Source organism: Calypte anna, chromosome 1 (assembly GCF_003957555.1).
Source record: "Calypte anna isolate BGI_N300 chromosome 1, bCalAnn1_v1.p, whole genome shotgun sequence".
Lineage (NCBI taxonomy): Eukaryota > Metazoa > Chordata > Aves > Apodiformes > Trochilidae > Calypte > Calypte anna.
Genome location: NC_044244.1, coordinates 56635496 through 56661011, shown reverse-complemented (window position 1 = coordinate 56661011; position 25516 = coordinate 56635496). Strand labels below are relative to the sequence as shown.

The 25516-nt window shown below is 43.1% G+C and overlaps 1 protein-coding gene across 4 annotated transcripts in view; it reads right to left on the bottom strand.

Annotated features, from left to right (window-relative positions):
• The window catches only part of PAH (phenylalanine hydroxylase), a 38409-nt gene extending 14956 nt beyond the window's left edge, over positions 1-23453 (bottom strand). Inside the window, exons 1-5 of one of the 4 annotated variants that reach the window (XM_030453538.1) lie at positions 23335-23453; positions 20216-20263; positions 19135-19242; positions 8539-8722; positions 1356-1444 (exon numbers count right to left, since the gene is read on the bottom strand). In XM_030453538.1, the coding sequence (XP_030309398.1) occupies positions 1356-1444; positions 8539-8722; positions 19135-19242; positions 20216-20263; positions 23335-23376 (471 nt within the window). In that variant the 5' untranslated portion in view covers positions 23377-23453. Of the gene's footprint in view, positions 1-1355; positions 1445-8538; positions 8723-19134; positions 19243-20215; positions 20264-20468; positions 20519-23334 lie in introns of those variants that run through there. The other 3 variants (XM_030453549.1, XM_008505341.2, XM_030453565.1) reach the window with 3 other exon arrangements.
• Positions 23454-25516: the final 2063 nt, after the last annotated feature.

The window sequence follows — 25516 nt, the reverse complement described above, 5'->3', positions numbered from 1 at the left end:
ACAAGTAGAGAAATATTCTTCCAAGATAGGACATACTTCTTCAGGGCAAATAGCAGCAACTCACTGAGCAGCACAGCAGTTCATGAATGTGTCACTTAGTTGTGCATGGCACAGCTGGGCTGAGGTGCCATGAAGCAGCCAAGTACAGGAGACAGATGAAGTGAAGTGCAGATCTAAGAGTGTGAGTTTAAAACAGGCAGACAACAGCCTAAAACAATGCACTGTCCAAGATTAGCCTGGCACAGAGGCATTTGTGATTAAATCATCCCATATCACTTCATGGGTTCCTTTAATTACTCTCTTTCTGCACTATATGGACTGCCATACCTATTTAACTCAGCAGCTGTGTTTCCTTTTTGAGGCATAAACTGCTCACTAACTAATTCTAGGGACTGGAGCAGAGCTATTTCATTCCTTTTAATATCTTTTTGTTTGTTTGTTTCCTTTTTCAAATACAATCTTGGTCTATTCCCACATGACACGCAAAGGGGCCATTGACTAAGTGTATCTCCTTTCATTCTGCCTTTCACATGACCACACTGAACATCATGAATCATTGTACATGATACATAACACATCTTGAATTAAGCAATAGGTAGTGAATGACTAATCACCCCATCTCAATTAAACTAATAGCAGCAATTTTTGTTGCACTGCATGTAATTTATTTATAATCAGCCTATTTCAATTAAACTAATAGCAGCAATTTCTGTTGCACTGCGTGGAACTCAGTGTGTTTTGACAAATGAAAATAAGTTGTTGTTTGCTTGGAGAGGGAATAGAGACAGAAATCCTACAAGACAGTATTCTTGTATCTTGGAGAGCTGAAAAAACGCTGAATAAATATTTTTTTATTAGCTAAGCCAATGAACAAACCTTCCTGACTCTACCATTTAAACCACAAACTTTTTGAAACAGACACCTTTTATTTTGTTCTGTCTCACTGTACAAGAATTATGCCCTATTTAACAACCACATAATAAGGCACTGAGCTCAAGCTTGTGTAGGTGATCAAGAATGAAAAAAACCAGTCTTCCCATCTCTGGGCTATGATATGCTGCTTCTGAAGTTTTTCTTGCTAGGGATTCAAAGGCATCCCTGCGACGACTCAGTGCTCAGATGACCACTATGGCTTAAAAGATCTCCTGATACTTGCTCAAATCAAAGCAACTTTTGTTCTGATTTACTTCATACTAGGGATTGGTCTGATTCTAATGCTAGAAATGTGGTACCTTTCTTTCCCTAAAGAATTTGAGATCTAGTCAGCTAGATTTGTCTTAAAGCAAATATAGATGAGAGAAACATCTGTCCCAATAATTAGAAACATGTTAAAAAAACAACACTCAGTTTCTTACAGGATGGTCAGCATCCAATTCCGCTCCATAACTTAGGATCTGATTGGCAAACCTGTCCAGCTCCTCAATACTTCTTGGGAACCACGGCACTGCAAAACACAAAAGAAATAGTGGATGGTATATTTCATTACTTCGGGGCCTTCTTCTGGTCTTTCCATTTTTTCATCACAAATATAAAGAAACATAAACAAGAAACTAAATCTTTTGGGCAGCAGTGGCCTTTTCCTATAGTAGAAGACAAGAGTGAACCCCACAAGTTGTCTTGAATTTGAGGCTGATTGGCACTGTTGAAAGAATACAGAGCATCAGGAATGTCTCGCTCTTGGAACAGAGCTGGCTTGTAATGTTTATAATTTTCCGTTTATTATTCTGGTTTCTTGGCTTACCAAAACGTAGGATTTTTTCCAGAGTATCCTTCCTCTCACAGTAGCTAGATCAGCCATTTCAAAGGAACAGCAAGAAACCCCTACAGCAAGAGGGATACAAGATCGTTTGACCCTCTGAAAATCTCTAAGACTTACTTGGTGGCCTCACTTAAGCTAAAATGCTGAAATAAGATGATAAATGGCATCCTAATGCCCCAGACTAGCATTGTGTTACTGCAGTCATGATACAATAATACATTCATTTAACTAACATTCTGGGCCTCGTTCTCTATTGCCTTGTAACTCATACTATGGACACTTCCTACAGTGCAGCCAGAAGATGAAATGGGACCACACTGACTACGCAGCATGCAAAGACCATGGGGCCCACCCTTTGCAGGAGTACATGAGGTGGAAGGCAAAGAAGAATGACAGAGTTTTCCAGATGTGATGTACTCAGATAGGAGAAAGAGGAAAGCAATTTTTTTTCGTGGCAATCGCATTACAAGGAGAGGGAGGCACTTTGCAACTCACGAGGTATGTGAAGCAATCACTGAAGGTCAGACCTCCCTCCTGGAGCAGTGGGCACAAGTGTGTTCATCCAATGGCCCAGGCAGTCCCCTGGCATGTGTCCCCTCACCAGTGAGAGGCCTGGTGCACAAGTGCAGTGGCTGTACCAGCCTCCTTCCTCCTCTTCCATCTCCTCCAGGAGGATCTGGCTGCATAGCAAACTAGGAAACCCCTTGTCAGCTATCACTGGACCTGACCCCACCAGCCTTTTGCAACACTGGGACAGGGAAGCCTGGTGGAGAGAGCACAGGGAACACGGACCCTTTCCCTTCTCTTGTCCTACCATTGTTTTGGGAAGCAGATCTGCAGGTACCACCACAAGGTACCACTGGCAGGTGGGTACATCTTAGGAGTTTCCAGTGTGGTTGGGTTCAGCTTCCTTGGCTTTCTGTTCTGCTGCCCCTTTCTTATAATTTTTAGCACTTTGACCCTAGCTGCCTGACTCATTTTCCTTTCATCTCCCTTCTGCCTAAGTCAAAGGTTGAAGCCATACCTTAAGATAACAGCCTCTGATGGACTTCTCTCAAATACAGTATTTACTCTTTGAATCTAAGGCACTCTGCAGCACTGAACTTTATCATGTCTTTACATGTGATATGAAAAATAACTCACTTTGTTTTTAAACTGAATTGTTTCATATCATGTTAACTTGTTCCTGCATACAAACATCATTTGTCATTATTCACCTTCTCCAGGCCATTTAGGGTTTTATAACTCCCTGTCAGATTCTTCATTTACCATCTATCACCCTGGCTGAGACCTTTTGTGTTTCAGGCACAAAAACTGTGGACTACTGAGCACTCTAACCACTTATCTCTACACCACTTTCAGTTCTAGCATATTTTTTCTGAGGAATGGACACAAGAACTCCATCAAAGGAGGTATCCCATGCTCAGGCCCACCAGTCATGTCCTGTATTCTCCACACACTGAGTACAAGTCAGCTCCATGGACTCCAAGGCTAACATCACCCAAAGGTCTGCTGATCTAGGCTGGTTGGAGCCAGGCTGGTGGTGGAACAGCAGGTCAGGGGAAGTGAACACTCTGCATAGGACTGATGCCTTATTAATAAAATGTTGCAGTTCATTTTGTGACTTGCATGGATGAATGTCACTTGCTCAGCTAGTTCTTGGAAAACAATAGCTTATTCTGCTGTGGGGGTCTCTTCTTGCCTGGTGGCACTGCCTCTCAGCCATACCTCCCCACTTGATTTTGGATTTTGTGCCAGGTGAGCCTGATCCCCACACAGCAGCTGCTGCATGGGCTCCCTGCAGCGCCTTGCTGATAGGGTTCATCCCGGGCCTGCATGGACAACCTCTGGGATAAAAGGATCACTCTGTTCCCAGGACTATTCAGCAGGTGCTTTATGCTGAGCCTAACCACACGAAGTGCACTGGTGGTGCTGGATTTCTGAGAGGTGGCTGCACAGGGGGGCCAGAGCAACAACAGTGGGCTTATAGGGCACACTTTGGGCAACCTTGACTCAGCCCTATGCAGAGCGCTTGCTCCCCCTCACCTGTGGTCCCTCCACCAGACTGGCTCCTTCCAATGCTCCAGATGGAAGCCCTCGGATTTGTTTCAGGCAGGCCAGGGAAGGCAGGCAGCTGGGAGCTGGGGGGGTGACGGGCTGGCCGGGATCCAGAGACCTGAACTGATGGCTCAGCAGTGCTCCCAGCTGGACTTCCCCTTCTCCAGCGTATCTGAGAGAAGGAGCTTTTGGTTCCCTGGCTTTCCAAGCTGCACACCACTTTTGCCCTAAAACCCAGACTGAAACAGGTCACTAGATGGCAGCAGCAGTCTCAGGAAGACCTTCCCGAAATTACTTCAATTGCTGGGTGTACCACTAGCTCCCCAGTTTGTCCAGAAATAATCTCTCCCCTTACTGCACCTGCAGCCACCCTGAGTTAAATCAGTTAGGAGCAGAAAAAGGTGTGTTTTGAGTCCTAGAGAAGATTCACAACTCACCGTATGAGAAGGGTGAGCACACCCAGCTATTCTGCCCCTGTTTTCTACAAGGGCAGCTTTAAAGACAGTGGGTTTGTCTCCTGGCTCTTCCCAATTGTGTGCTTCAGACTCCCCGCTATTGGGTTGGGGTGATGCACACTGATAAATATTTTGTGATTAGGCACTGGGAAAAAAGCTGTCTGGCAGCCCCCACAGCAAAGGATTTGTTAGTGAATAACCACTGTTCTTAGGGGCACACCATGACCTGAAGGGTCAAATCTGTAGCATTTGGCTGCCCTGAATCAGAAAGCTCTAGGTGGGCAGGGTTTGAATCATTACAACTTCAAGAAGGGATAAAACATATATAATGTTTAACTTACTGTCATTAAATACATTTTATTCTCAAAATACCCAATGTGCTTGGTTCAGAGTTCATGATAAACTCTGGGACATCCTGGGATGATGCAGTGTCAGTCCTGGACAAGGAGATGGGATGGCTTGTTTTCCCCTACACAGAAGCAGCACCTTATCTTCTAGGCATGCAGCTCCTATAGGTACCTAACCTATTTTCAGCAGATCTCTGCCTCCCTCCCAGGTCCCCTCAGACACCAGCAGAAGCTAAGAGAGGCTCTGAGCTCACTGAGCTGAATGAAAGCTGCAGGCTGTGAAAGGGAAATCCTGAGGATGCTTAATGCTATTTGTATCAGTAGAGCTGATGTTAAGTCAGGCCCTGGAAAAGTCCTCAGCCTTCTCAGATCTCATGGAAACAAAAATTGAAGGCCTTGAGCACAGCCCCAGGATGAGCACTGTCCCAAGTCTACTACTTGGTGCTACTGGGTCTCCTGCTTAGCTGTGGTGTGCCAGGAGGCTATCCCCAGCCCTCACAGCAACTACTGAAAAGCTCAAATCAAATTACCCCTTGGCTGAATCTATCCCATAGTTTGTTTGCAACATCCTCCTCCAGCCGGTTCGCCAGACTTGCTGTCTGTCTTCGTGGCCACTAATGAATTGCCAGGGCAAGCTGTTGCAACACTGGGCCTCTGTGAAGGTCTGAGGAGCAAACGTGGGCTGATCAGTAATAAATATTGATTTGTCTCTAAGTGAAACAGCAGCATTTACGGGATCGTGCTGGACACCCAAGTGGTGACCAAATTACCATGGGGTCAAACGCTTAGCAGAATGCTAATCAGACATTTATATGAGAGACAGCCAAGCAGGGGCAGCCAGGACTTGTGCAGAACTCCTCCATTTGGACCATTGTGAGGAGGGTCAAAGACAGGTCTATGCAATTTATAGCAGTTCGAGGCCCAGGTTTAGCCCTTTTTTAAACAGTCCCAAATGCTTTGGCCAGCCTCAGGGTTTAGCAAACAAGGCCCCTACAGAATCTCAGCTCCCAAGCTGTCTCAGAAATGCAATAAATTGTCTGCATAGCCTTAATGCAGCAACAGAATATTATTTAATTATTTTTATTCATGGGCTCCAAGTGAACTGCAGATACCCAAATTATTTCCAAAAAGAGCTATGAAGAGATGTACTGTGTTTTCACAACAAACCCTTCCCTCTCTACAAAGGGATTTTGGCCCAGGGACTGCAAGCCTATCTCATCCAAAGCTCTAAAACTACTTTTGGATTTAGAACATTTTGCTGACCTGCCCTCAGCTAAAATTACATTGTTAATCCAAATCTGGTATCTGTAACTATTTGGGTGAGTCAGGGGGAAACTATAATTGCATTTTGTATTTACTTGAGAAAAGACCCTAAAATGAGTTAAAGTGATCAGACCTTCCCCAATAAAGCATATACAAACATGTATAATTTTACAGAATGGACAGAATACAGAAAATTCCCCTGATTTCCAGCAAAGCAGTGCCCCAAGAATGGCACTGTGTGCTTCCTACAGGAAACTTAGCAAAATAGTGGTTTTTTTCTTAAATCATGACCAAAATTAATCCCTATCAAGGAAGGGCTGAGAGCATCTTTAGGAAAGAGTGAAAGAATCAGTACCATGGAAGCCTGGACCAGCTCCAGAAGAAAACCTTCTCAGCCTTTACCTGCTGACTGAGAAGAGTTTTACAGCAACCCCATAAACCATTTTTTCTGAGACAATGCTCCATGGAGTCATATTGCTCTTGGTCTGTGTTTTAGGAAAAAAAAATTATGTGAATTATGGCCATTTTTGACAGGAAGATACATTTGAAAGGCAAGCCAACCTAAAAGGCACAAGTCCTGTTATTTGTTAATGCCATTACTGATAAAGGACAGCATCTTGCTACACTTCCTAGAGCTCAGACTGCTCCAGTCTCACTCAGCCCTTGTAACTGCCTCAGCCCAGAATCTGCCACCCACAGTCCATCCCCTAAGCAGGGCTTCTTTGACCTTTAAAAATAGGGTTCTTCAGGGAATTCAGTTTGACTGGACCCTTACTACTCATGAGAGAAGTTGGAATTGAAAAAAAATAAAAAAGGGGAAAGGGCAAAAAGAAATATCAATCTTCCTCTTTTTCATTGGCAACAAATTGTTCCCACTTTATACTATTTCTGAACTACTGAAACTAACAAATAAACACAAGTTATCCTCTCAGACAGAAGGAGATCAAGTCCCTTTTTGCAGCACTGACAGGATAATCTATCCCAAAAAACCTTTGATCAACACAGTAACATGCAGTGAAATCCTAATCCTACAGCTGACCACAAGAGTTTTGACTTCTGTGAGGTCAGAATCTCACACACAAGCCTTTCTTGGCTGATATTTAGAGCTGAATGTCTTTCCAACTCTGTCCTACACTACTTTATTATTTAATAAATGTTGTTATTAACTTCTTCATAATAATTAGAAAAACTGAAGTAATAGCATGTACTGTTGGGCCCTATAGCTCTCTTCTGGAAATAAAAAAGCCCCTGAAGAGAACCTCTTTGATTTGACATAATCATAAATCACCTAATCAACCTTTTGTCCCTTCAGTTCATCAATGGAGAGAGCTGACTCCAAAGAATATCTGCTTTCTTCTTTTTCAACTTCAAATGTAATGTCATGGGTAGGACACAAAAGAAACAGTAAAAGGATTACCAGCAGTGATCTCAAGAAGGTATTAATGTCCTTTCATGTTGTTCTTAGGAAGGAAGAGGATCCAGACCTAAAGTATTTAAAGTCTGAAATCCTATTAAAATCACATCTGTTATCTGAAGAGGCATTTAAGTATGACTCAGACTGGATGCAGGGCAGCCACCACTGTACCGAGCAGCCTCAGCTCCAGCAAATCTCTTGAGAATTAGAGGATGGACAACTCACATGATTTTTCCTCATTTCCCTCCAAAGATTAACTTACAAATGATCTCCCTGGGATATGTGACAGGAATGCAGGGCTACTCCTGCTCCCACCGAAGTGGGTGGCAGAGCCTCTCTAGTATCAATAGCAGTAGTATGGGGCATCCTCAAGCCCAAAAAGTGGAGAGGCAGATGGATGATGTTGGACGTACATGTACCTGTGTGATGGAGAACAGGGAGTGGGAGGAGACAGTCATTCCATGGGAATTTTCCTCCCCTCGACTCATCTCAGCCCAGAGGTGCAAGGGTCCCACAAGAACGAGGCTGCAGCAACCAGCAGCCAGGGTTCACAAGACCAAAATCAGAAAGTAAATTCTGGTTTTCAAAGGGACACGCCAGCCCTGGAGAGTGCAGGAGGGCAATACCTCCTTCTATCTCATGAAGATGGCATTACACCATTCCAGGCCTTGCACAGGACTGAGCTCTTGTCAGCTGCTGCACCACAAGGTCTGTGCTAGAGTGTTTGTTCTGTGAAGTCCCAGAGGTCCCCTGGCAATGGGGAAAGCATCGTGACAGCATTTCTCTGCCTGTTTTTGTTTTGTTATGCTACCCTTTACCATCAGTTCCTGCCTGAAAGTTTAATCTGGAAAGCAGCTGGATTTTGTGCAAAGGATCTATCAAATAAACAAATTGCAATGGCTGGCTTATTAGTTAATTATTAGATGCTGCATGTATTGTAAAGAGCAACTATGATGAGGCTGTCTTTAAGACTGTGAGTGCTTCCAACCAGCCAGGCAGATGACAACATAACACCATTGCACCATTTCCCAGGAGAACTGCTCAGAAGCATGGCAAAGGATGGAGGATGGCAATTTACACTGAGATAAAATCTGCAAATGAAAAAGCTTGCAACAGAGGCAAAATGGGCAGAGAAAGGGAAATGCAGCCATACAAATCCAATACATACTCCTTTGCTACAGGAAAAAGAAGTCATTTAAGTATGTGATGTAAACTGTCACATCCTTGTCAGTTTTGTCTTACCAGTGTCCTTCTTCTTCTTCCGTGAAAGCTCATGAACTGTTGCTCCAATATCAGTTCTCAAGGACTTGATGATATTGTCCAGCACCAGGACATTATTGCCTTCCAAGTTAATGAAGAATTCATACTCATCTTTGTTGAGAAGGGAGGGTCGGGACTCAATATGGGTCAGGTTTATACCTTTTTCCTATAAGAAACAGAGATGTTGATTCTACAGGGTTTGGGGAAAAATATGACATAGAGAGTAGCTAAAATTCACATCAGCCAGCAAACCATAGAATACAATCCAAATAACTTAGAACCAGAGAATTGCATCTGATGGCCATTGGACTGAAGACTTTCACAACAGGGAGAGGCATAAAAAGGAAAAATGAGAAGGATGCAGGACTCACCCTTGTGCAGAACACCAACAGAAAGACCATGGACTACATAAACATTTGAAAAACGTGGAATCAGGATACAACTTGTAAACTGGCTGAGCATTCTAAACTGTGAGTCCTGTATTGGAAATACATGATGGGAGATGGTCTGTGTGGACAAGAACATTTCCCCAGGATCAAGATGAGGAGCAGGTGTTTCACCTGTGGAGAATCCTCTCATGAAAAAGTGAATGCTGTACTTATGAACATCTTGAAAGAAGGTTGGAAAAGCAAGCATCTGGGCACCCTGTGAGATAAGCTTCTTCCAAGCAGTCACCTGCAAAGCCACCTGCACAGTTTCCAGGGCTATGAGCAGGTGCTGGGCAGAGATCCAATGGGAAACATGGATCTGCACATTACAGACAGTCCTGATTTATACAAATACAATCATGAGTATTTTAAATCACAGAATCACTTTGTTCCTGAAGTTGGAGAGTGATTTGGGAGATTATCTAGTCCAACAATCTGCTGAGGCAGGGTCCCCTAGAGCAGAATGCTCAGGACTGTGTCCAGTTGAGTTTTTAATTTCTCCACGGATGAAGGCTCCATGAGCTCTCTGGTCAACTGCTATGGAGTCTGATCACTCTCACAGCAAAGTCTATCCTTTGGCACAGAAATTCTAATGCAATATCACCAAAAATCTTCACTGACCAACACTAGTGCCTCCTAGCTCTGAAGAAAGGGATCACTGGAAATATACTCTTGATGACCATGGCCAGCAAGTACCTGACCTCAGACATGACACCATGTCAATGTCTAAAGCAACAAGTAGCTAAATTTTTTTCCAGTCACTTAAACACATGTCCAGGAAAATCTGCCTCAGTTTACCTGGACTCAAATGTTTTCCTGAGTACTGTTATTTGAAAATGAAAATATTACTACTTTCTTTTGCTTTGAGAGAAGCCTTTTAAACAGATTTCAGTTCACAATGATTTATGACCTGACCTTTCTCAAGCTCACACTGGAGCTGTGGCCATGGCACAACAGGACCAGGTCTGGGCTTCTATCCCTAGCAGGAATAGCCAAAAAAAACCCTGGAGGAAAGTTAGATCTGAAGATGATTCACAGAAGAATCAGAAAAGCTGACACATATTGCTCAGCAGCCCTGAAGAAGCAGCTTGTTTGCAGCTTTCAAGCTTCAGAAGACCCCAAATCATTTGGGGTGAAATGATGGCCCCACTAGTGTCAGTGTCAAACCCCCTGCTGCAGTGGGACCAGGATTTCATCCATGGAGAAAGACTCTGAGGATCTACTTCTGACCTACAAGGAAAAAAGGGGGAAGCTTTTTTTCTGTGCCTTCCTCTAATCTGAGCTTCTTGAGCCCTCAAAGTTTTTCTTTGCTCTTCTCAGTGCTCGCACAGTGCAGGGGGTTATCTGCCCATCAGTGAAAAAGTCCTCATTCACTCCACCACAAAAGGCAGTTTATGACTTGGTAGGAAACAGCGTGCATGTCATTCCTCTGTTTCCTGAGTGTCACACGCTACAGATGAACTTAAATTGTTTGGCTAGATACCAATACAATAAGTTGAAAAGGTCAAAAGCTCATTCGCCAACTGTTGCTCTCGAGAGCCGCTGCCCTTGTGGGGCCGTCGGGGGGAGAGAATGGCCACCGCTGTCCTGGGCCCTGAGGACAATTTGTTTTAGGCCTCCAAAGCCCCGTTGCACAAACAGAGGGCACATTGTACCCTCTGCTTGGTGAGGCAGCCCCAAGCTGTATATTCAGATGCCTCAGGACTGGGAAGGGTTTTTGACAGAGAGCAGTTGTGGGGAGGAGTTGCTGGCCCCTTTTCTGTGGCCACGGCGTGGGGCTGTCACCTGGAGCCTGGAGCTGTTTTGTTGCTCTGCAGAGCCACTGAAAGCTGGAGAGTGGGTGTAAAAATCTCCCCTTGTCAAAGGGGGTGGGCTCAGGGACTCTGGGGGTGTTGTGGGACTTTCCCCTTTCACTGATGCATCGGGTGACCGCGTTCTGTCTGTTCTGTCTGTCTATGGCAGAGCCATAGAGGAATAAGGCCCAGGCCCTGACTGGGCTTTCAGAAGCTGTGATAATATGGACATCTCTTCAGTGGCCCTTATCACCTGATAGGAAAGCTCTTTTGGGAGATCACACAGTTACCTCAACTACATCTTTTTTGTTTGCTTGTTTTTGAGCAGGTGAGTTTTTTCTGCTGTACCAGCTCTCCAGCCTGGCTCAGGGAGTAGCTGCAGAAGCACAAAAAATAGAGGGAATGATGTAGGTTGGTTGGGAATGAAGAGACAAGATGCAGGGCACAAGACAGACTTAAGGCAGCTGGAGCATCAGTGCCTACCGAAGTATCACAACAACCTAAGAGAGGGGGCAAAAGGAAAATAAAAAAAAAATAAAGAATAAGCTCAAGGACAGCATCAGCCCTTTTCTTACACCTAACTAAGATAAGCAGAACAACTTCTCAACAGAGTGTGAGGCTGGTTTGCTGTTCATTTGAGCAGTGCCTGCAGCTCACCAATGTTCAGAGCAACCCATTACCTCTTTGTTCCCAGGCTTCAGGACCTCACAGCAGAGAAGCTGAAGGGAGAACCCTTCTGGTGACTGTTTTCAAAGCAAGAATTCAGTAGCATACTTGCAGCTCCCTGAAGTGGTGCTTCTCTCACATGCAGTGCTTTTCTATGAAGTCCCTGATTTCAAAATATTTACAGTGGCCTTTTTACTGGAGCTGCTTTAGAAATCTCAGTTTTTTCTAGTCCAACTACTCCATCTAGTGTTTTATCTTCATAGTTCCATATTTCTCAGAATTGTTTTGTATCATCAGGATTGACAACCTTTGCAATTGCATCAGGTTTCTCACAGTAATCAATGCTTTATTTAAAACTCCAGTTCCTGTAGACAAACATTACCTGAGAAAGGAGAATTGGGGCATTTTTTGGTTTAGTGGTTAATTTTGAGCAGTTTCCAATCTCTGTGTTTTTAGTAGAGCTTTAAATCTTGACAATGTATGCCCTCAAAAGACAGCTAATAAGAATGCTCTATTTATTTTATGGGATTTCATTATTTCTGAGCTAGTTTCTGTTGATGGAGCCTTGAAGTTAGCAGAAGTGACTTCAAATTTCTTGGTTTTTTTTTCCTAAAATCTCTACTTCTGGGGGAGAAAAGTCCTAGCTCTCATTATTTGAATGTCAAAGTTAATTTCTGTCACTCCTCATTAGAGAAGGAAGTCTCGAGGCATGTTCTCAGAGCTCAAAATCAAGTTGGAACTAAATCCATCCTGTGTAAGTCATGATTTTTGAATGAGGGGATTAAGGATACAGGTATCAATTTATAACAGGGACAGTGATGGACAGAGGGGAAAATTGCCCATCTCCCTTCCTGCTTTAACTCACACTTTGTTCCCTCTCAGAGGCTGTGAAGCAGCTCCAGCCCCGTCTGCAGTTAATTCCAGTCACACCATCCCAGTTAAGCATCTTCCACACTGCAGATTCCTCACACTAGCAGGATCAAACCAGTGTTGTTTGATACACTATGTTAGCAGCCTTCTAAAGGTCACTACCATGAGGGTTTAGTCCCACACTCAGATAGTTTAATGGTATGATTATTGGGGAAAAAAAAAAAAAAGTTGTGTTTTCATAGCTACATGCAGAATCTTTCAGTGGGGATGGATACTCCCTGGGACTATTATGGGCTACTGCTTCTCGTGGATTTCTGCTGTTCACAGATTATTAAATGCTCCTGCATACAGTTGCTAAAGACACATACAGATGTGAAATCTACCTGGAGCTTGTTTTCATGACTATTGTAGTTAAATAATTTTAGCTTCATCAGGAGACCTCACATTGTTACCAGATGAAGAACCATCGACACAGCTATGGTGCCAGTAACAAACATTCAGTGATTTAGTGAGAACTGGTGAGATATCTGAAACTAAGAACTAATTTGCACTTTCATGTCTCAAAGAAAAAAAAAAAAGAAAAAAAGGTAACATTCTTTTAACCCTTGACATGGGTTAATTCAAGGCTTCCTGAAGGAAGACACTTTCAGAAGCACAAGTAGAAACTCAGAGCCTAACTTTCAGAGGGGAAAAGGGGAGTTAGAATGTGACAGTGATGTCTTCAGCTGTCCAACAGCCTGCTTCTCAGCTGAATGCAGTGATTCCCCATCTTCTCCTTCACATTTGCTGGGGTCTTTCCCACATGACAAGATCACAGAGACTAAGGGACTGGCCGGTACCAGCAAACACCTCCAAAACGCAGGTAAAAAAGTATGTTGCACTGTACGAATACCTAGCAAGAGGGCACTCCTCTCTTTAAATTCCTGTTCATATAGGGTATCAAGGAGTTGTGCTCCCCTGGTCCTAGAAAGAAGAGAGCTCAGTCTGAAGCCACGGATTTGAAACAATGAGTTCAGATGTAATGAAATTCTTGTAGCTGTATATATGCTTACTATGATTAAAAACAAGTCTCTTGATAGAGGCATGCCTGGCCTGTTCACCTATCACTGCAGACACCTCCAACACACCCCCTGGCCAAAGTGACTGCTCTGATTTGGAAACAGCCCAAAACACTGCAGAGCCAATGCCTTCCTGAGGGACAAACTGGTAACAGTCACTTTGGACTTTCTGTTGAATAAAGTAAGATTCTAAACAGAAAAAGAGCTGAGTTATCTTTTTCCTGGTTGTGAAAGTGCAGGGACTCATTTAATGCAGCCCATTGCTCCCATCCAGTCCTCTCATGGAGCAGCAACTTCCTCCCACAAAGCAGTAACTGAGTCTGGGAGAAGGAGTACTACTCAGTGCAAATTGGTAGGGCTGCTTTTGAGCTAGAGCTGTACCCACTGTGAGTAACACCACGGACAGCTGGACTTTGTAGTGAAGTCCTCTGCTGTATTTTGGAAGGCTCTGTCAGTGAAGAAAAGATGTAAGATTTATCTGTGAGAACTGGTGGACTAAACTTGTAATATATTCCAGCTCAACACTTGCCACGTAGTACAGCTGACATATCTTCTAATACTTATAAATCCATCAGGAAAAGACCTCTGGAGGAAATTAATGTACTCACAGGTCTGTGCAGAAAAATATCAATTAAAATTGACATATATTCGTTTTACATATTAAAATGTTTATTTGTGACATTTTGTATGATGAATTTAATTTAGGAAATGCCAACCTTTGATGGAGAATAAGTTTTTTTCCCCATTTCTTTTTCTTTTGGAATGGACTTTTTTGTTGTTTTAAAAAGTGATCTCTATTTCAATAGGCTTTTATCACTACAGAAAACAAGACATGTTCCTATCAAGTGTAACACTTGGGTTAAACCAAAATGCTCCACCTTGCTTTTTCAGTTTTGAGAAAAAGCCTGGAAGATTTCTGATTTTTCTGACCTGGACTTATTCTCTGTAACTTTTTGATGTTCCAGGGAATTAAAAAAAGAAAAAAAATTCCACAATTACTATTCTGTCTTCCTGATTTTAAGCCTGATACTTTACTTACAAGTGATGTTCTGTTTCCCACTAAGGTATTGACCAGTTTTGGCTTCCTAGCTATCATCTTCTGTAAAGACATGAGACAAGCAGCACATGGCTGCCACAAGCAGTGCCTTGAAGTACAGCAGGTTTTATTAAAATGAAGCTTGTGCAAAGAGTCTGCTGGTGGGTTTATGTTGTCTCTATGGCCACCCTCAAGCCTGCAGTAAGGACACAGGTGCTGCCCAAGTAGAACCCATACGAGGCTGTATGCATGCTAGGACAGTTAAAGGTTAAGGACAAGTAGGTCTTTTCAAGTGCAAAATAATTTGGTTTGATAAGCAGAACGTGAATTTTTACCACATCCCAGTATACACACATGGCAGCTAGTGTGGCAGCAAAGTGGAATCAGTTTTAACAATCTGCTTATTTCTGAGCACAATAAAACTGTTACTGCCCTGGGGCACAGGTCAGAGTGTGATTCTGGCCCTACAGACACTGCCTCTCCATAGGGAAGGTGGAGAAAGGACTGCAGGGGCTTTGCTGGTAGCCACTGGTGGCATAGGGTACCCTGGGGACAGAGCAGTCCAGGACAAGCAGATTCATGCACCCAGGCGAGGATATGCAAAACAGGGCAGGGTGGGGGAGGCCAAGCATCAGAACAGCATAGGAGCCTACTAAGGTATGGTGTCTGTGGGGCTGGGGGGTCTTTTGGAGTGCTGCTTATTTTGGTATGTAAGACTGGAAAGAGACTCTCCTTACTTCCAAAGTGAATATTGAACCCTACCATACACATCACATAGGTTTGCTTTTAGAGACATAAATGTTTCCATCTCTAAAGAGCCATTTGGTCTTTGCTTAAATATGTGCCTGCCCTTCTGAGAGTTCCATTCTTCTTCCATGCAGACTCCTTGTTCTTTTTGGAACTTGTGCATTAGCCCAAAACTGAAATGCATTAGAGAGATCAAGGGTAAACACAAGAAAAAAAAAGTGGATACAATCAAGTACACATTGGACATAAAGTCAGCAAACATATGGAGCTGAGTATGCAGAAGAGATTCCTAAGAAAAAAAGCCTTAAAGCTACATAGGCAAAACAGCAGTTATGACTGTAACCACATACTTTTGTGCAAGGGGGACCTGAACAGAAATCATACAGCACTCTGCCAACTTCATGACCAACCCTGAGGGATGTCTGAGTAGGCCAAACATTAATATTTCCCCAAAAGACACTGAAATGCCATGAGCACTCTGTAGCCACTGAACCTTGTGAAACTCCCCTACCTTCAGCCCACCCTGGCCCACAACAAGAGGTTACCCAGCTATTCTATGCTGTGTTTGGACACTAATTCCTTCCCTAGAAGATCTGTCTCCTGGATGAGTACAGATTATACCCGGACAGGGGAGCAGCTGGGGTGCTGGATGAAGCAGCAGTCCTGCACCTCCTGTTACCCAGACACAGTGTAGTGCAGCTCCCTTTGGGGTCTTTCTCCCCATGAAGATCAAGCTGCCATAGGGGATAATGCCTGGCCAAGTTTCACCACAGCACAGAGAGATGTGGGCAGGATGTGAACATAGGAGTGAAGAGCTATTCCTGCATCTGGGCAGAGACACAACAGTGACTGAACAGCTTCCCCAGAAGTTTTTTCTCCAGCTCTTAAACCAAGCAGAGGATGAACCTCTTCTGTCCCTTTACTGAAATATAACTTGGCTGCTTATGGTACCCCAAAGATCTCTCCTTTATTCGCCCTTAATTCCTTGTGCCTTAGTCTAGGTCTTGCCTCCACATTTTATTCCCCGTCTTGAGAGAGGACTTATTTTCAAGACTTTCATATTTACAGCTCTCTTAACCTCCTCCTCCCCTCTTTTTGTCCCAGAATAATTTTGTAGGTTGGCTAGAGAAGAGGCAAAATCCTCAAAGCCAGCACTGGAGGCACTGTCCCTTAACCACTTCCAAGTGCAAACCAGGAGGAGGAGGGGGCTGAGATGTGCTCTCTGCATTCATTCCCACACTTGAGGGCCCAAAGAGGCCTCAGCAGCCTGGGCAGTCCCCAGCCACAAGAGCTCCAAAAGCACCACACATGGCCATCAGCACTATTGCCCATGCAGGGTCTTGGCCCTCTGTGGGGGTCGACAGCTTCAGTGCCACATCCACTTCAGGGAAGACTCTCATCATATTTTGTGGCTTTGATGTTTTCCTTTTTTCTACTTCATGCAGCTTTGTGAGGCAATGACACCCAGAGCAGCCATCCCCACATCTCCCTGTGCCACCCCTCTGGGACAAACCCATTGCATTTCCCTGGGTCAGCACTAAGTCAGACACAGAAACCCTGGGGACAAGGCAAGAAGTCTCCCTGCACAGGGGAGAGTCTGAACTAACTCTTGTAGCTAGCCTGCATCTCACAGTTGATTTTATTAAGCAGGAAAGAGATGCAAGAAGAAAAAATTCTCTGAAGATCTTCCTCCCCATCCCCATCCTTTACCTGCACATCACCACCTTCCCCATCTCTTCTGTGGATGTCACTGAGAATAAAGTCTGTGTCTCTGAGGCACCATTCTTATGGCCCAGGTGAGAAAGGGTGGGGATTATCAATTATCTCAGTCATGCATATGCATGAGTCTTACACAAGGTGAGGTCACTTGCTCTGAGTTAGAACAGCCCAAGGGGTGCTCTGGTTTACACACCCCAGTGCTCACAAATTCCCTAAGGATAGCTCTGGAGCTGCATGTCAGACCTGTATCATTAAATTCCCTTCCTCCAGCCACCCACCTCTCTCCCTGCTATGTTGCCAACAATATGCAAAACCAGTATAAGTGCTACTAGTTCAGGTCTCTTGTCAAGTCTTGGTGCTGTGAGAGAGCAGAGTGCCAGTTTGCACTGAAAGAACTGGGTTCACTGGTATGGGAAACCACCCAGCCAGCAGTGCAGACATCTTCAGCTGAGCCCCATCCTCTCAGCTGTCACCAGGGTCACTGGGGAAAACCATGACACAGCTCAGATACCTGCTTTGGGGCAAGAAGAGTCACATCCAAGAAGTGACTACTTCTCTCATTCCTATGCTAGGTCTCCTGCAGATTTTCCTTTAGACCTGACAGCAGTTTTGTAAGTAGGCAGTAATTCATTTAACCATTTAGAGTAGCTCTGCTGTCACTGGTATGATTTTCCATTCCTCTTAGAATCATAGAATTAGCCGGGTTAGAAGGGACCTCAGAGATCATCTAGTCCAACCCTTGACCCACCGGAGCAGTTGCTAGACCATGGCACTGAGTGCCACATCCAGTCTCTTTTTAAATATCTCCAGGGATGCAGAATTCACTACTTCCCTGGGCACCCCATTCCATAGCCTGATCACCCGCTCCGTGAAGAAATTCTTTCTAATATCTAACCTAAACCTCCCCTGGCACAACTTAAGACTGTGTCCTCTTGTCTTGTTGAAGGTCGTCTGTGAAAAGAGTCCAGTTCCCACCTCACTACAACCTCCTTTCAGGTAGTTGTAGAGAGTGATGAGGTCTCCCCTGAGCCTCCTCTTCTTCAGGCTGAACAGCCCCAGCTCCCTCAGCCTCTCCTCATAGGGCCTGGGCTCGAGTCCCTTCACCAGCCTGGTTGCCCTCCTTTGGACCTGTTCCAGGACCTCTACATCCTTCTTAAACTGAGGGGCCCAGAACTGGACACAGTACTCGAGGTGTGGCCTAACCAGTGCTGAGTACAGGGGAAATGAATCAAATGAATCCTTAATGAATCCTTAATGAATCAAATACATCCTTTAACTCATCATTATGCTTCATTTCTAATAATACAACACAAACCTTTTGTTTTCTATTCAGTTTATGAATGGAAAGTATGCAGGCCAGAACTTTTTCCAGTGTTCTATAGAAAGAGTTGATTTCAGGCATAACTATTACATGATGAAGTCCAGAAAAAAAAAAAAAAAAACAAAACCCACACACAAAAAAAATGGAAATCACAAAACCAATAGCACTGTATTTGCTTGGGATCACAGAGTACACAGTTGTGTGTGTTGCAACACTGCCATCCTGAATTGCAAGGATTTCGTGCTTTTTGAACAGCATCCATGACATCTGGGAGGTATTTCTACAAGAATAAATAGGAACACAATGTCCCGAAAGGTAAACGGTGCCCTGTTTCCCCAAAAGCTTTCCAAATCAGTGAGTACAAGCTGCTGAGTTACTCTGGAGTGAACAAAGGGCAAAATACTATCATTTTTCTGATGTTTTGTAGGTACCCTCTACCCTCTATATAGAAGTAACAACAATGGGAGTTGGTGGGATTTTTTATACCATATTTTTGGAGGTAAAAAGGGCCTAAGAGGGTGATAGCTGCCCCCAGAAGAACTTCATGCAACATGTACACTATGAGTCACATGGCTCACATTCAGATTATATTTATCTTTCTGTAGGTATAAATATACCTAGACCCAGACCTAGACCTATTCATAAATGTCTATGTATATGTATATGTATACAGCAATCTCAGTTTATGGCCAAATTCACTTCTACTCCTTACTCAAGCAATATGACTCATATGACTTTAGAGTAGGGGTTTTAATTGAAAAGTTTGAAGTAAAATTTCAACTTTAAAAGCTGAATTCTGCTCCAGGTGTTCTTAACAGCAGGAAAGAAACACATTCTGGATTTGCCCATTATGGCAATATGACACAAATATCCTGAGAAAATGTTGCTGCATTGCAAAAATGTAGAGACACAGTCAGAGCTCCTAAAAGAAAAAATTTACCTCAAATGTGCGCAGAACTTTAGCCAATGCCCCAACTTCTTCTTTCAGAGAGAAAATCAAAGAAATCACACCATTTTTATTTGAGGATTCTTCAATGTACATAGATTCCTGAAAGAAAAGAAATAAAAAAAAAAATTATATAGTCTCACCCTAGAAGTAAGTTTTGCTTTGGTCCATTTCCCTTTAGCACTACATCAGCAGTGTAAAGAGTGTATAAAGTTGCTTTAAGTGGAAATTGCTGCTGCCAGAAGTAGAGCAGCTCTGAGGTTGCTCTGATTTATGATGGCAGAGAAAAAATCCCTTCTCCCAAACTATTATAGCTCAAGCTATTCAAAAAGGACATGAAAATACCTAATACCACCTCTGCCTTGCTTCAACTATATCAAGCTGAGGCGTGATTGGAAGCATTACTGTACTTTGGTTTCAGCTGCAGCACACAGATCTTCCCTCAGGCTTTCTCTTCATTAACACTCAGGATTAAACTGAGCGATGTATATGTACTCTGTGCAGAGATGCAGGTCATGATCTGTTCCCCTGCTTTTGCCTTCCAGTTAGCCCCAGGAGATATGGTATTCACAAGGGGGATATGAAAGGTGATTTAAAAAACAAAAAAAAAGGGGGGGGGGGAGTGGAGGGAAATGTGAGAGCAAGAATTTAGGTTTGCTCCTAAATCTCACAGTGAATAAAGGTTCAGCTGTTGCAAGATGTGTTTTCATTTATGTTTGCTCCCCTAGGCTTACGGATTTGTTGCTCTGCAAATTCCAAAAGTTAATTTCCCGTATTCCCAAGCAAGAAAAAAATTTGGTTTAATTATTTTCATGTTTCTCATTATCAAGATAGCTTACTAAGTACATGTGTTTCTTTTCACAAACCTCCTGTTAAGCAGGAAAGAGATATTTCACCACCTCAGAAACAGGAAACTGAGTACTGGAATCAGGCCAGATTTCCCAGATTATCTGGGTACCTGACATGGCATATAAATGCCTACTGAGTTTTCCAGAACCACTTCATTTTTCTGAAGTCCACAAACATTTTGAAGTCACAATGATTTATTTGTTGGTTTTTGTTAACATCTACTGACCTTGGGCAAATTGCCTCTGGTTGGTAATTCAAAGATCACACTGGACATCTGCAACACAGATGGGTACTGATGTAAAAAGTCCTGGGCAAAAAACAACTTAAGGTACCCATTCAATTTTTCTTTACAAAGTTCTGTATTTTCAGTTAGAGGCTGTCTTCATTATAACTGTTGTTTAATTTAAAATATAAATCATAATACAGAGTCTCCCAAATATTGCCCTTAGAAAAGACAGTCTTTGTGGCAAATTAGTAACCAAATCCAGCTGTGCTGAAACCATGAAGTTCTTGGTGGGACTACATTTTCTGAGGCAATGTTAGAAGGAGAAGCCTCCCTTCATAAAGTAAATAACTGCTGATTCTTCAGGCTGTCTCTGAGGCTGCTGCTAACCTGAGAACTCACTGCTAAGGACTGGCAACAGATTTTTTCTACCTAGCTTTATTTCCAGAGATTCCAAAGGTTATCCAAATGTTTTCCACCTCTAATGGGAACCTCTGGTTGGAATTGTATTTTATGCACTAGAGGGAAGATAGTCACCTGTTCAGTTGTGACACTTCCAGCAACATTTCTGTGTCCCTTGGCTCCTCACCCAGCCAGGGAGCCAGCCCAGCTTTTATGCAGTGGGGACCAAGAGGAAAAGCAGTGGGTAGGAAAGTAGCAGCTGGCTAATGAAACCCATTTTCACCTCAGCATCCACATGGGGAAACAACAACAGGAGTCTGGGAAAGGGCAAACCAAACATCAGTAGTCCAAAAATGCTGTGATAGTGTAACCAAAACTGTCTTCTGAAATATTGTTTGTACATTGCTTTGCCCTTCTGTTTTCCTCCACCACAACCAAAAATGATCTTACAAACAGAATTGTGCTTATACCAGTGACTGCCAGTGATCCGAGAGTTTGGTTTTTATGACCTGCACTGGAACTGTGTTAAAATCCATGCAGCTATGTATTCAAAATACTCTTGCCAAAGCACAGCCTAAGAATCAATTTCTGTGGCAAGTTGGCTTGATTTTGTGTGACAAAGAAAGAATTTGTAGTTTGGATACCTGAGGGAGATATAATGTAAGGTTCAAGTCCTGCAAGGTGATTCTGCTGTTAGTTGATCTCTTTATACCATGAGATTACCCAAAAAAACCTTAAAAACCTCTTCCCAATCCAGACAGATTCTCCTTGGTCACTAGCCCTGCTGTGTTGAGACCAGCCACTTGCAACCTGTCCTCATTCATTTTCCCCTCTGATTTATGTTGGTGCTTAAAACAAAAGGCAGATTGCAGCAGGGAGTATGCAATAACAGCGAGATACTTGCATAACTTGTTGAACATCTGCATATGCACTCTGTTCCCTGGAAGATCATTGCACAAACAGTAGCTAAAGCATCATTCTGTCCACAGATGTGAGAGCTTTCATTGCAAGAGAAGAGTAATATGATTGTTTTCTTTTTTCCCAGTTCTTATCCATATATATGGAGACAATATACATCAGTATACATTGGAGATTTGGAGATAATATACATCAACATAGACACAGTAAGTAATATACATCAACATACACACAGGCACTCTGCTGAGTTTTTTGTAGTGCCTATGCCTAGTTTCAGCTGTTGACCACAGTTTATCCATTCTCAGTTATAATTCTAGTTTCATGTTTTTCAACATATCAAGAGATATTGCAACTTTGAGTTAGTTCTACTCTTCTGTAGCTACTGAGATTAAGAATTGATTGAATTGTCTTATTGTCATCAAAATATTGCCTATATGACATGTGTACGTGATTTATAAATGTAGTGTGGAATAAATTAAGATCTTTCTTCCAAATCCTTTATTTTTTTACCCAGAAAGTAAAGTAGAACCAGTTGATGAACATGAACATGCATTCCTGGACCTAGCACAATCTCAAAGATAGGTGATGTGTAAATGCAAGGATGGTTTTACCTATGTGAAGTGCAAAGCTGCATGTTTAGTTAACCACTTTGCACCTGGATTAATATGCCTTTCTGGCATATATGGCAGTATTGGAGGTGAATAGAACAGACCTATCAGCTTTCTAATAATTTCTGAGTTGGTTAGATAAAGCCTTTCAGAATTACTTCCAACACTGTTCAAACCAGATTAAGTTTTGCTTGCAGTTTCAGGTAGAGAAAAATTTCACCTCTGTGTCATAAATTGCAGGCTTATTAGATATACAAAATAGTAAGGAATAAGATTAAAAGGCGAGAAAAAAAAAAAAAAAAAAAAAAAGAAAAAGAAAAAAAGAGGTGTGAATTTCTAAGGAAATAAGATTCCTAAGTTACATCTGAAAATGGAACTCTTTTCTAAGTCAGATTTCTTAAGGCATTTAGATGCTCAGCTTCCATAGATGTCACCAAGATACTATATAACTTTGAAAAGCAGCAAGGTGAGAACAGAGAATTTTTGTGGGAGCGCTTCCTCAGCACACAAAGCAATAGGAAACTTGATTTTCTTGGCTGCTCTATTCTTAAACATGCTTTTAGAAACTAAAGCCTGTTTTTGCACATCTTCTGCCACTTGCCTCTGCCCTTAGCAGCATTGCATAGAACACACACATGCATAATCTGGTCCTAATAATTAACCATACTGGCCTCTGTTTATGTCTTTTACCCCTGCAGGAACTACAAAGCCTGTAATCAAAAGGTATGGGATTCAGGGCTTTCCTATACTTCCCAAGGCAAAGGGTTCCATGTAAGTCAGTAAACATTAAAAAGGGGATGTCAGGGTCCCATAATTTAACAAACAGGTCCACCTGAAGACCCTTCCCTTTAACTGAAGAATTCAAATTTCTTTCATCACAGAGGTCTAAGACCTTCAGTTAGCTGATGGTCTTTTCTGCCTTTTCCTCTCTTTGCAATGATACTGTTGCAATATTAATTTTTGTTCTCACTGCATTTTTGTGATCACAATTGACAACAGACAGGCATGCTGGCTGCCAAAAGAGAGAACGGTGGCAATCAGGCACTGCAAAGCATAGAGACAGGGGTGTTGTTTCTTGGGTCACACTGCCTCTCAGAGAGCAGGGCACAAGATTTGCAAGCATGAAGAGGGGAAAGAAGGGAGACAGCCACAGGCTCTCCTGCAGGAAGCAGGCACTCAGAGCCCATCACTTACCTGGGAAGAGTCACCATTCATTCTGCTGTGCTGTGCATCCATGTTGCAGAAATGGTGATGCCCACCCAGAGAGGCCCCTTAACTGCTACAAGTGAAGCTTTCTGACCTTACTACAGCAGCCAGAGCTCTGTCCAAAGGTATTTAAAGCAAAGCAAGTGAGGCAAAGCCATGCCCTTGCCCCCCCCCGCCTTTCCCAGCTCCCTCCCCCGGACACCCTGCCAAGGGGGCGTTCTCCCTGCACACCCACCCACCTCTGGCACAGACATTCCACTAAACACTGGCCGGCCCCTGGGAGTCCCACCCCAGCACAGAGCAGCTCTCCAGCATATTGTTTCTATCTGCTCCCAACGTGGACAAGTGGCATGCTTTGAATTAACAGTCTTCCTCCTCCTGATCAACATCAGTCACCCTTCTCATTTTTGCATGTTCAGAGAATCATCTCCCCCTCCAGACCCTCCCACCACTGCATGTGTGTGCAGCCTCAGGTGGGTTTTCCATAGGGGCTCACTGCACATGACCAGAGGTCAGATGTTTTTCAGGATCTGCTCTTTGGGTGCCAGACATGGGGCCAGTGAGTGCTATGGCATTGCAGAGCAGATGGGGTATTTGTCTTTTAGTAGAGCCTCTTGGGCTGCATCCAAGAGGTCAGAGAACAGGGGACATCACTCCACAGACCAGACATTGGAAAGAGATACCTGGTGCAAAGGAAGCATGAGACACAAGCTGGCTGTGTGAATCTCACTCTAGGATCAGTATGGACATGGAGAAAGGGAAGAAGGTAAAAGAAGAAAGGGAGCAAGGAAGGGTAGGTCAGAGCTAGAGGGCAGGGCTGGAGGATGCAAAAAAACCCAAACCTGCAGAAGATGATTGTGTGATTTATATTGTGTCAACCATGGAGGGCTACAAGGGGAACGGGGTGGGATGAATGAATGATTTTGGAAAAGATTGGCAAAGAAATAGTATAAAAGAGGACAGGTTTGGTATTTAGTAAGAATCACCGAAGGGGCTGAGGGAATACTGTAGGCCAATACAGTAGGGCAGGTGATCAGTTGGTCAAGTATCTGTTTTGTTATATGGAAGGCTGAAGTCTGTACTGAGACAAACAATGTCAAAGCAGGTGATCTTGCTATATTTAAGTGATAAATTCTCTGGAACAAAGGAATCATCTCTTTACAGTTTTGGTTTTGTTTTTTTTTTAGTCTTGAGACCAGCTCAGATTGGTGAATACTAGCAAAGACTTATTGTGAGTTAGTTGTACTTAGAAAATCCAATAGCTGATAAATCTAATCAGCCTTGCAGCAGGGAAACTGAGTGGAACCACTTTCAGAGATCTCAGTACAAACCCATGTTGAATCCCATGACCATGAACCCAGAATCCAGTCCAATTAAATTATCAACTGTATTGTGTGTCTGAAAAAACTCAGTGTTTTGGACATAAATACATAGCTTTTTTCAGAAGAGATGCTTGGTTGGGCATCTTGTGGCTACACAAAGGAGTAGAAAGCTACTTTCTGAAGTGACCAGCAAATGCATGGTATGGGCTGGAATGCCAAGGTGGTCGTACAAATGCAACACACACATAGCACACTGAATTCTGCTGTCACCATGGCATCAGGATGAGGTAAGGAGTGATGGGGCAGTAGAGGAAAGGGAGTCTACTCTTGGTAATTGTCAGCAGTATAAAAACTACTGGTTTTCAACTGCTCAGCCAATTCACTATATAATCCAAGTTCACTACCAGAGGTTGTAATCTGTGTCCTGTGCTTGTGAAGCATCAGGCACAGTCCTATGAACGACAGAGACACTGAAGGCCACCTTGCAAAAAAAGTACAGAGAGATGAGGATGAGGACAACACTGGTTATAGTAGTCCCTGGGCAAGACAATACAGCCTCCAGCAATAGGTCTTGTGTACTTTCCCCACACACTACATCTCACAATCTGGTATATTTTTCAACTGGGTTTTAAAACCCTTAAATGCATGTCCTACAGTTGGCCAAAATAACTGTGGCATCCAAAGTTTATAAACTACTTTTTCTGTCACTTGGGCTTTCCTCTTTCTTTCTTTTTCTTTCTTTCTTTCTTTCTTTCTTTCTTTCTTTCTTTCTTTCTTTTCTTTCTTTCTTTCTTTCTTTCTTTCTTTCTTTCTTTCTTTCTTTCTTTCTTTCTTTCTTTCTTTCTTTC